At 43.6% G+C, this 12,161-nt stretch overlaps 1 protein-coding gene across 2 annotated transcripts in view; it reads left to right on the top strand.

Moving 5' to 3' along the window:
- The window catches only part of LOC121875707 (facilitated trehalose transporter Tret1-2 homolog), an 85,036-nt gene that overhangs the window by 60,492 nt on the left and 12,383 nt on the right, over positions 1 to 12,161 (top strand). For both annotated transcript variants that reach the window (XM_042380347.1, XM_042380346.1), the window contains one exon: positions 6,459 to 6,609. In XM_042380347.1, coding sequence (XP_042236281.1) covers positions 6,459 to 6,609 — 151 coding nt within the window. The remainder of the gene's footprint in view (positions 1 to 6,458; positions 6,610 to 12,161) is intronic.

Genomic DNA, 12,161 nt, shown 5'->3' with positions numbered 1-12,161 from the left:
GTGCCAATGAAGTCGATTAGGAGCTGCGTATCGTCAGTTCTTATGACTTGCAGCAGCTTTATGCTCCACATGTCTGCTGTTGTCGTGGAGGCTTTGTACTGACCTGGTCAGTGATATTTTGTTTTAGCACAGGGTTTGCTTTTGCTTTACGTTAGCAAACAGGATGTTGACAAGGCATTGCTCTGGGCGCAGATCTTTAAATATAACCGGCAAATTACTGTCCTTGAAACCGTGGGGCATTAATTCTAGAATCGTATGTTACCTAGGGAGAGTAATTACTCTGCATTTACTTTGCATTACGTATATTGTAGGTGAGCCACAGAGAAGTTTTGCAGCAAGATCAAGTAAATGCTTGGTGTAGTGGAAATTACTGTATTTTGGCGATTGGGTCACTTGATTTACAAAAGTTTCCGGTACCAAAAAGTGAACATAGCAAATAAACTATGGATTTGGTAGTATTCACGGTACTCTAGGTTTCACGTAAAGGCGAAATTCAACATACTGGGCTATTGGCAGTCTATTGCAAATCTCCCTCTCCCCAGTAGTTGCAATACTTGCACCACTGGACCAAGAAAAGGGAGAGCCAAGATGTGTGGTTGCACCCTGCGTTTCTGCCTCACCACATAAATCAACTCACGTGCAGCCACCATCCAGTTCATCAAACCTCTCATCATCATCAAAACCCCTTTACCCTCCAAAAGTTCTATGGCGATGGACGAGTGGCAACGGGGACAGGCAGAGATGAATACCGGGAGTCACTATTCACAACTCTGCACATGGGCGACACATATAAGATGGTCGTTTATCCACTGGGCAGCAGTGCAATCCGGTCCTGTCTGTACGACTGTGCAGCCCTTTCGAGGAACCACCCTGCTCACCCTACATGGGGAAGGGGCTAGAAAAGATGCACTAAACATAGCCTACCTTAAAAACCAACCTGACTGGTCAACTGCACCCTGTAATGTCATCCTTATGAGGTCGAAAACACAATCAAAATCACATATCCAAACAAAAACAAACTATACACCCTCTTATGGTCACTGCATGGAATGTCAGGACCCTTCTGGATACTGACACAAATGTAAGAAGAACCGCCCTTGTGGCAAAAGAGCTGGCTAGGTACAACATCGTCATAGCCAGCAGTGAGTCCCGGCTCCCAGACGAGGGTCACCTGACAGAACGGAGGTCTGGCTATACCCTCTTCTGGAGGGTAAGCCTGCTGCAGAGAGAAACTGCATTTATGGAGTTGACTTTGCCATCTGCCAGCGCATCCTACACAGGCTAACTGAAATGCTTATAAGGATCAACGAGCGCCTCATGACACTCCGAATGCCACTGAATCACACACGTGCATATGCCCTAACACTGGATGCAGAGGATGACATCAAGGAGGCTTTTTACACCGACTTCGACAGAGTGCTAACCTTTATCCCCAGAGAAGATAAGGTTGCGCTCCTTGGTGACTTCAATGCCAGAGTTGGCAGAGGTGCTGACATTTGGCAGAGAGCCATAGGGAGAAATGAACTAGGCACGTATAATCCCAACGGTCTACTCCTCCTCAGCAAGTGTGCTGCACACAACCTCACTATCACCAATACTTTGTTTAGTCAGGCCGACAAGTTTGTGGCAACACCCACGATCCAAACACTGGCATCACATTGACTATATCATTGTCAAAGAAAAAGATCGCCGAGATGTCCTCATCACCAGTACCAAGTGACACTGATCATCGGCTCGTCAGAGCCAAACTCTCACTTTGTGTCGCCCCAAAACGGCAAAGGCAGCAAGCCTCCAGAAGAGGTTTTAACACTAACCGTCTAGAGAATCCAGCTTTCAGAGAACATCTCAAACATAGGCTGAAAAACAGCCCGACGAAAACAACCCAAATCCCAGTGCCGAATGCGATATTTTCGACACTGTCATCACAAAAACCTGCAGAGAGCCCCTCGGCCAGATCGAAAGAATACGCCAGGACTGGTTTGATGAAAATGACCCGGCAATCAATGTACTCGTCAATGATAAACGTGCTGCTTTAACTGACTGGCAGAACAACCCTCACTCTAGGACCAAAGCTGATACCTTCCGCAAGAAGAAAGCGGCGGCCCAGAGGGAACTTCGCAATCTAAGGAACGACTGGTTTAAAAGTAAAGCATGTGAAACACAAAAATTTGCAGATCAGCGCAAGATGCACGGATTTTTATATTCCACTAAAGCATTTTATGGACCCGTGGCGCAGCCCCCCTCCACTCATCCAATGGTTAAAGAAGATGAAGGCATCCTTCAGCACTGGGAAGAGGACTACCATTCACTACTCAACCAAAATACCGATGTAGATGTCCTGATACCCACCAGGTCCGTCAACATCCAGAGCTGACCCACCTCAGCTATCCTCCATCCCTGGATGAGATAGCTACTGCCATCAAACAGATGAAAAACATCAAAGCCTTAGGGCCTGATGGAATCCCAGCCGAGGTGTATAAAGCAGGCGGACCTCTGATTACCAGCCGTCTACACTCTCTTCTGGAGAATATATGGGAAAAGGAGGAAATCCCCCGAAGCTCTTCGTGACGCCTCCATCGTCAATATTTATAAGAACAAGGGAGACCGGTCAGACTGTGGCAACTACCGCGGGATCTCGCTATTGTCCTTAGCTGGGAAGATTATCGCCCGAGTCCTCCTAACCAGATTTCTTCCTGAGGCTGAAAACCTCCTCCCAGAATCTCAATGTGGCTTTAGACCATCCCGTGGCACCACTTACATGATCTTTGCTGCCCGTCAGATACAAGAAAAGTGCAAAGAACGTGACCTGCACATGGCTTTCATCGACCTAATTAAGTCCGTGGACCATCAGCCATTTTAGCTGCCCACCAAAATTGTGAGGCAACTCCACGATGGCATGAACGACAGTGTCCTGCACAATGGCACCCAGTCTGAGTTCTTCCTCATCCAAATGGGGATTAAACAAGGGTGTGTACTGGCATCAACTCTCTTTTCCATTCTCTTGGTTGCCTTCCTTACGCGTGCCAGTGCCAATTTAGCCAGCGGGGTGGACCTCGAGTAACGGGGAGTCTTTTCAACATAAGACGATTCTAGGCAGGATCAGAGGTGTTGGCAGCTTCCATTACTGAGCTTCAGTATGCAGACAACCTCACCCTTGTCGCTTACACTGAACGCGACCTACAGGAGATTCTGAACACCTATGCAGATGTGCATGCACACTTCGGCTTTGCGGTGAATGTACATAAGCTCTGATTCTCTTACAGCCTTCCCCTGCTTCAGCCATACCTCCACCATCCTTTCAGCACTACCCTCTCTAAAGTTACCCATTTTCGGTATCTCGGCTTCCACCTGTCCACCACTGCAGACATTGAAGAAGAGATTCAGCATTTGATCAGATGTATATCTCAAGCCTTAGGCAGACTCCGAAACCGTTTGTTCAGCTGTAGGGAGCTGAAATTATATGCAAAGTTACACGTATATCGAGCAGTGGTCTTCCCCACCCTGCTATAGGGCAGCTAGACATGGGTCACATACAGGAGGCACCTCAAGGCACTTGAAAACTTTCACCAACGTAGTTTAGGTTCAATCCCCCGAGTTCGCTGGGAAGACAAGAGAACAAATGCCGGTATTCTTGCTGATACCATTATCTATGAACAACTACGTTGGGTTGGCCATGTTATCTGCATGGAAGACAGTAGACTGCCAAAGCAGCTACTTTACAGTCACCTAATGAATAATAAACATAACTCTGGCGGACAACTGAAAAGGTATAATGATAGTTTTAAGACAAACCTGAAAACGTGCCAAATCGACACCCCCTCACCTGGGAGACAATTACTCTACACCGTAACGCTTGGAGGATCACCACATAAGAACATAAAAACATAAGAAAATAAGGAGTCTGCAATAGGCCGGTTGGCCTGTGCATGGCAGCTCCTGTCGAGAGTTACTACCACTCTCTATCATCCATGAATTTATCCAGCCTCCTTTTGGAACTTTCCAGCGTTCCAGCACTTACTACAAAGTTGCTAAGCTTGTTCCACTCGTCCACCACCCTAATTGTGAACCAGTTTCTTCCTATCTCCCTCCTAAACCTAAATTTATCCAACTTAAATCCGTTGCTCCGAGTCCTATCCTGCTCGGATATTATATGAACTTTATCTATATCACCTTTATCGATTCCTTTCACCCACTTAAATACTTCTATCCTATCTCCCCGCACTCTTCGTCTTTCTAGGGAATGCAAGTTTAGTTTATTTAACCTATCCTGATATGGAAAGTTTCTAAGTCCTGGAATCACTTTCATTATTCTTCGCCGCGCCAACTCTAGTGAATTGATATCCATCCTATAATAAGGGCACCAGAACTGAACCGCATAATCGAGGTGCGGCCTGACTAGCGCAAGATATAGTTGCAATAAGACCTCTGCACTCTTATTACTTACACTTCTAGATATATAACCCAATACTCTGTTTGCCTTATTTCGAACATTAACAGTCATTTACGACCAACCCCTCTTCTAGGCAAGACACCACATACTATCGGGATCCCTCCTCAATCTCTAATCATCCCCAGCGCCTCCCTACACCTCTTGAAAAGTTCCTCACTCCTAACCTTTCCTATGTCATTTCCTCCCACATTAAGACACACTGCTGGATTGGTACCCTCCCCTGACAAAACCCTATCTATCCTCTCAGCTACATGCCCTATCCCAGCCCCAGGAAAACACACCCTAGTCCTACGTTTCCTATCTCTTGCACAAAAAGTTCTATCTAAAAACCTCACCTGGCTGTCCCCAACTACCACGACCTTACCTCTGGGCAGGGTTTGTACAACTGCCATTCCTCTCCCTGCACCACACCGTCCTGCCTCTTCTCTTCCCCGCCAGCTTCCTCCTGCACACCCTGATCAGCTTTCCTGAGTCTGACCCTAGTCCCCTTGGAGACAACCACTCTCCACGCCTGCTCCTCCTTCGCAGGTGTCCTTCTAGGCAGGACACCTACCTGAAGGAGTTCAGTCCTGAGGGCTTCATTTTCCCCCTTTAGAGTGTCAATCTCACTCCCCAACAGCCCCAGCTGCCTTAACAGTGACTAGCAGGTCGTCTTTCCCCACACTCCGCTTCTCTTCCCCCAAGACACAACGATTCAAGGCGGCCATTTTCCTTGGTCACAAGAAGGTGTAAATTCATTCGAGTTAGCCCAACTGCATAGGGAAACAGACAAGCGCCAACGCCAGAAAGACGCTGCTGCCGCCCCTCCCGCACTAGATGTACCCCCAACATGTGAAGCATCTGTGATCAACCCTGCCGGTCCCTTATCGGCCTCTTTAGTCACCTCAGAACTCACCAACCTAGGTAACATCTTTAATAACTCATATCATTGTAACATAGCTGGATGATCGTCTTATTCGGTTCCGAGAGACAGCAAAGTAGTGGTATGTGTGTGTGTGTGTGTGTGTAATAATAAATAATAATAATTAACTGTTTATTGAAAGAGCAGGGCAACCGGAAGGCTGAAAATATACAATTACATAATTGGGGAATGGGTCTCTTGATTTACAAATGATATACAAGTAACATAAGTGATAACAATATGATATATAATAATTAGGTGTCAGTAATTTTTACAATGGTTGGGACTGGGCTCTTCTTATAGCAATCAGTTCGTGCTCGTAAGGGCTGGATGCGATTGAGCAGGTGTGTGGCCACGTGGCCAGGACAGTAGCTTGGGGCAATGCAGGTGTGCTCCATCCTTCAGGTTAAGTCAGGTGAAGCCGTGAGGTCAGGCCAGTTTAGGTCAGATCCAGCCACACTCAGTATTACACTACTGTGTTTTTGTGCTTTTCCTTGGAGTGCACTATAGGAACACTGGTAGTCAATTTTTCTCTGATCACTTGAATGGTTGCTGAATAAATCCCAGTGTAGTGAGGCTGGTAGGGCGTTGGGCTATAGCAGGGGGATGGGGGGGGGGGGCAAACACACTCGGCCTGGCTGCTCAAACTGGCAGCGCCTTCAGGGCATGTCTTGTCTCGCTGGTGGTTGAAAAGTGTGTGTGTGTGTGTGTGTGTTTATACAGTACACCAGTACATATATCAAACATCCAAAAGAAGATGATTGAAGGTAATTAAACTCAACTACATCCAGCTCTGTATGACCAGTACCCTTACCAACGGTGGCTTAAATGCAGTCATGTTCCAGGCCCTCTAATCTAAGGTGTCTATGTTTATAATTCACCAAATAAATATTTGCTTATTTCAGTGTGATCACGGTAATATTCAACATGGTGCAATCATGGTAATAGAAAGATATCACTGTGGTCATAATTATGAAGAATGTGTGATCATGGAAATATTCATCATGGTAAATCGGGAAGATAACAATTAAAAACACTTGATATTAAAAAAAAAGTAGACAATATGTAACTGCACATGATTAAGGAAGTTATGGTGTCACCCTACAGGTGGTGATGGTGTTGGGGGCGAGCTTGGGCCACGTAGGGCTGGCAATTGTGGCGGCTTGGCCCAATCCTGCAGTACCAGACATGCGTCAACATAACACTACCATCTATGGCACCCCCATTGTCCTCACCACCTGGCAGATCGATATGCTAGGTGAGGATTAATGGTGATATATATTTGTATGTAGAAGTCTATGTATATATGGACTGTTTTTAGTTTTAAGAACATAAGAATGGAGGAAACTGCAGCGGGCCTATTGGCCCATACTGGGCAGTCCCATTCACACCCAACCCCTATTGCTCATATAAGCATCCAACCTATGTTTGAAGCTATCCAGCGTATTCGAGTAAATGATGAAATTTTGTAACTTGTTCCACTCACCCACTACTCTATTTCCAAAGCAATGTTTACCTATTTCCCGCCTAAATCTAAATTTGTCTAACTTAAAACCAATGTTACGAGTTCGTTCTTGGTTGGATAGTTTGAGTACCTTTGTAATGTCCCCTTTGTTTAGCCCTGACTTCCATTTATACACCTCTATCATGTCGCCCCTTGCTCTACGTCTCTCGAGGGAGTGCAAATTAAGACGCTTAACCTGTCTCTGCACTCAAGGTTCCTAATGCCCGGGATTAGTCTAGTCATTCTCCTCTGAATTCTTTCCAAGGATTCTATATCCATTCTGTAATAAGGTGGCCAGAATTGAACTGCATAATCCAAGTGAGGTCTCACAAGCGCAAGATATAATCTTAAGATAACCTCGCTAATCTTGTAACTAACACTCCTTTGTATGAACCCAAGTACTTTATTAGCCTTGTTTCGAGCAAAAACACATTGTTTACTTGGCTTAAGATTCCTACTTATCATTACTCCTAAATCTCTCTTGCAGTCGCATTTATCAATAACATCTTTGTTCATCTGGTATCTGGTTTCCCTGTTTACATCTCCTATACTGAGTATTTTACATTTGTCCACATTGAATTTCATCTGCCATTTTTCAGACTATTCGAAAAATTTTTTTATATCTTCCTGTAGTTTTGCAGAGTCCTCGTCAGATTTAATTACACGTCCTATTTTAGTGTCATCAGCAAATTTACTTATGTTGCTGTCTATGTCAATATCTATGTCGTTTACGCATATAATAAATATTAATGGTCCAAGTACTGAGCCTTGGGGAACTCCACTAGTGACATTGCTCCAATGGGATTTAGTGCCGTTAATGCTCACTCGCTTTTTCCTGTCCGATAACCACGCCCTAATCCATTTTAGAATATCACCTTCAATGCCATGAGCTTCTACCTTTCTTATTAGTCTTTCGTGGGGGACTCTGTCGAAGGCATTGCTAAAGTCGAGATATACCACATCATAATTGTGCCCCTCGTCCACTGATTCGAAAACTGATGAAAAGAATGTTAATAGATAAGTTAGACATGAGCGCCCGCTTGTGAAGCCATGCTGGGAATCATTGATCAACTTCTGCTTCTCCTGGTGATTTCGAATAGAGTTTGAAATGATTGCTTCCAGTATTTTGCCTACAATTAATGTTAGACTGATTGGACGGTAGTTAGAGGATAGTGATCTATCTCCCTTCTTGAATATCGGTATTTCATTCTCTATCCTCCAGGGATATGTTAAACAACTTTGCCAGGGGCATACTAAGCTCTTCCTTACATTCCTTTAATACTCTGGCAAATATCTTATCAGGGACCAGGTGACTTATTAGGCTTTAGTTTGTCTATTTACTTACTAACATCGGTAGTAGTCACTATTATCTCGCTTAATTTGTTTTCTTCACTATCTCTGTATAGAGTCGGTGCCGCGGGTATCATGTTTAAATTTTCGGTGGTGAAAATGTTGAAAAATACTTATTCAGATTATTGCTCATTTCTCCGTCGTTATCAGTTAGCTCGCCGGTATCTGACTGTATTGGTCCAATCTTTTCTCGTGTTCTAGTTTGATACATTTGATAGAATCCCTTGGGGGTTTGACTTCGCCTCCCTTGCTATAATTAGCTAATTATTCCTCTTTGCTTTTCTTATTTCGGTCTTAACCCTACCGGCCAATACCTTATAATAATCTCGGAGCTTGGAGTACTATTTACCTATTCTGAATAGTTCAGTAAGGTCTTAACAATAAGAGTGTATCATTACTCACTGCCATGCAGAACAGTGGTTCATATACAATATATGTAATATTCATTAGTATTCTATTCTATTTGAGGACTAAACAGTGTGGACTAGCAAATTTAGGATAGACTGCAAGAAGGTCCTTGAGCACTCCTGTTTCAATGTAGTAATAATTTCATAGTTCATGATAATATATATATATAGGGCTTTTTGTGCGAGAGATAGGAAACGTAGGACTAGGGTGTGTGTTCCTGGGGCTGGGATAGGGCATGTAGCTGAGAGGATAGACAGGGTTTTGTCAGGGGAGGGTACCAATCCAGTAGTGTGTCTTAGTGTGGGAGGAAACGATATAGGTAAGGTTAGGAGTGAGGAACTTTTCAAGAGGTATAGGGAGGCGCTGGGGAAGATTAGAGATAGGGGAGGGATCCCGATAATATGTGGTGTCTTGCCTAGAAGAGGGGTTGGTCGTGAATGGCTGTCCAGGGCAATTGCTATAAATTGCCGACTGGAAAAACATTGTGCAAACAATGGTTGGGCATTCATTGATAGCTGGCAACGACTACCTGTACAGTCGCGACGGAGTACACTTGTCTCGTGAGGGGGTAAAGACGTTGTCTGCATCCCTGGAGCGTGAAATTGTCACTCCGAAGGGGGGGTTTCGCCAGTTGAGAGAGGTCGGGGAAAGTGGGAGTCAAAAAACAAGCAGGTCCTGGGAAGTAAAATTAGTTGCTCAGGACAAGGGGTAAAACAGGACCAGGGAAGGGTAGGTTTAAATGTATACTATACAAACAGTAGGAGCGTTAGAAATAAAATAGACTTGCTGAGAGCGGTTGTATGTACCTAGAATGTAGACGTCATAGCAATCACCGAAACTTGGATGACTCTGGCGAGCAAATTTTTTTTATCAGAGTACCACATAGAAGGGTACAACCTTTTTCACAAGGACAGGGAAGGTAGGAAGGGGGGAGGGGTCGCACTCTTCGTCAAGGCTACATTAAAATGTTGTATTAATAATTCAATAAAGGGTGAAATAGGAACCGAGTCTGTGTGGGTAGAAATCACGGAAGGAAGAGAAAAACTAATTATGGGAGTGATTTACAGGCCCCCAAGTCTTGGCAAAGAAGCAGCTCAGCCCATATGGCAGGAAATGAGTAGGGCACCAAAATATAACAACCTATGCATTATGGGGGACTTCAACTTCAGAAATATTGACTGGGACAACATTGTAGGTGACTATGAATCTGAAGACTTCCTAGACGCAGTACAGGACAATTTTTTTAAACAACTAATTACAGAACCTACTAGAAGTGACAATTTATGAGACCTAGTATTAACAAATAAAGAAAATATTATCAGAGATATCACAGTAGTGGAAGAACTAGGTAACAGTGATCACAGAGAAATCAGGTTCACCCTAAATTGGGAAACGAAAAACAATGACAAAATGGTCAGAGTCCCAAACTTTCGGTTGGCGGATTATCAGGGGTTAAGAAGGTACCTAGGTGAGGTCACCTGGGAACAGTCACGTCAGTTCCCAGTAGGAAGGGGTGAGGTCATAGATGACAACAATTGATCATGACTAATATATTCACTAGTATACTACATAAAGCACAAGAACAAACTATACCATACAGAAAAATTAGGTCAAATATGAATGAGCCAAGGTGGATGGCCAGAAAACTTAAACATGACATAGGAATAAAGAAAGGAATATATAAGAAATTAAAGGGAGGGGAGGAGCAGCTCAGAAATAGGTATAATGAACTATCTAGGAATGTTAAGAAAAATGTAAGGATAGCAAAGAGAGACTATGAAATCAAAATAGCAAGAGAATCCAAGGCGAATCCCAAGGGATTTTTCCAGGTATATAGGACAAAGGTCAAGGACAAAGTTGGGCCTTTAAAGTCAGGGAGGGGAGAAGTGATAAATGGCAGTGAGAAATAAGCAAAGCATTGAACAGCTACTTCTTATCAGTTTTCACAGAAGAAATTTGGGATGAAATTCCAGAGGTGGAACTGATATTTAAGGGAAAGGAAGAAGAGAAATTAAAGAATATCACTATCAGAAAAGAGGATGTTCTTAAGAAGATAAATAAACTAAAGAAAACAAAATCCCCAGGGCCGGATGAAATATTCCCTCGAGTCTTGAAAGAGTGTAGGGAAGAGATTAGCGGACCCCTAGTAAACTTATTTACAAAATCATTAGACACTGGAGTTGTGCCAGACTTGTGGAAACAGGCAAATGTAGTACCCATATTAAAAAAGGGAGACAGAGCATCAGCGTCAAATTACCGGCCGATCAGTTTGACGTCATTAGTGGGGAAATTTCTTGAATCAATTATAGCAGATAGCATCCGATCGCATCTAAAGAAAAGCAAATTTATCTACGACTCTCAACATGGGTTTACAAAGGGAAAATCTTGTCTAACAAATCTGCTGACGTTTTTTAGGAAAGTCTTTGAGGTAGTAGATATGACGAAAATTACGATGTTATTTACTTAGACTTTAGCAAAGCATTTGACAGAGTACCGCATCAGAGGCTTCTGAGAAATATTAAGGCTCATGGTATTGTTACGAGTTGGGGATTTAGAATATAGTTATACGTCTACCCAGATCCCAACAGGTAACAACAATAAAAAAAAAACAAAGACAATCGGACTATAAAAGGGTAGACAAAGGATGCGAGTTTTCGTTGTATATAATAGAGTACCATAAATCCCTTAACAAAATATTCAGCTTATAAATTACCCTTAACCAAACTTAACCTAAACATTAACAGTATATACATATTAATACAACATAAACAATCTTGAAGCAAGTGGACGTGGGGGAGTTAATACAAAATACAAGTACTTAAGTGAGGAGCTGAGATGGCTGACGAGTAAGGCTGAGTATTGTAGAAGACGGTAGGTAGTCACTGCACGTAGGTTTAGAGGATAGATGATCCTGTGGTCACCTCCCAGAGCCAAGTGCTCTTTCCTCGAATTGGAGCTGACAAAGAAGACTTTGAGGAGGTGACGCAACAACCAGGATATGGAGAAGGGAAACCTCGGAGTGGTAACTAAGACGAGTCATACTCGTGTCTCGTCCCGAGATGGCGTTGCTCGTGGTGCTGGGTAGGTAGATCAGGACAATAGATGGCGTGGTTCGTAGTGCTGGGTGGAGGGGTTCGTAACAGTATCCAGGGGAAAGTTTTAAATTGGATAAAATCATGGCTCACCGATAGAACGCAGAGGGTCAGAGTAGATGGTGTTAAATCTGAGTGGGGCTGTGTAACCAGTGGGGTTCTCCAGGGGTCAGTACTAGGCCCACTCTTGTTCATAATCTACATAAACGATCTAGATACTGGGATCAGCAGTGACATAAGCAAGTTTGCGGATGACACCAAAATAGGGCGGCAAATTAATTCGGGGCAGGATGCTAATGCATTACAGGAGGATCTAAATAAACTGCAGGGGTGGTCTGAAAAATAGCAAATGAAATTCAACACCAGCAAGGGCAGCGTACTTAATATTGGAAGAACAAATACTTATAATGTATACAGCCTTAACAACATCAACCTAGAGAAGTCGACTTGTGAAAG

Source organism: Homarus americanus, unplaced genomic scaffold, assembly GCF_018991925.1.
Source record: "Homarus americanus isolate GMGI-L3 unplaced genomic scaffold, GMGI_Hamer_2.0 scaffold22250, whole genome shotgun sequence".
Classification (NCBI taxonomy): domain Eukaryota; kingdom Metazoa; phylum Arthropoda; class Malacostraca; order Decapoda; family Nephropidae; genus Homarus; species Homarus americanus.
This window is presented reverse-complemented; position numbering and strand designations above follow the sequence as displayed.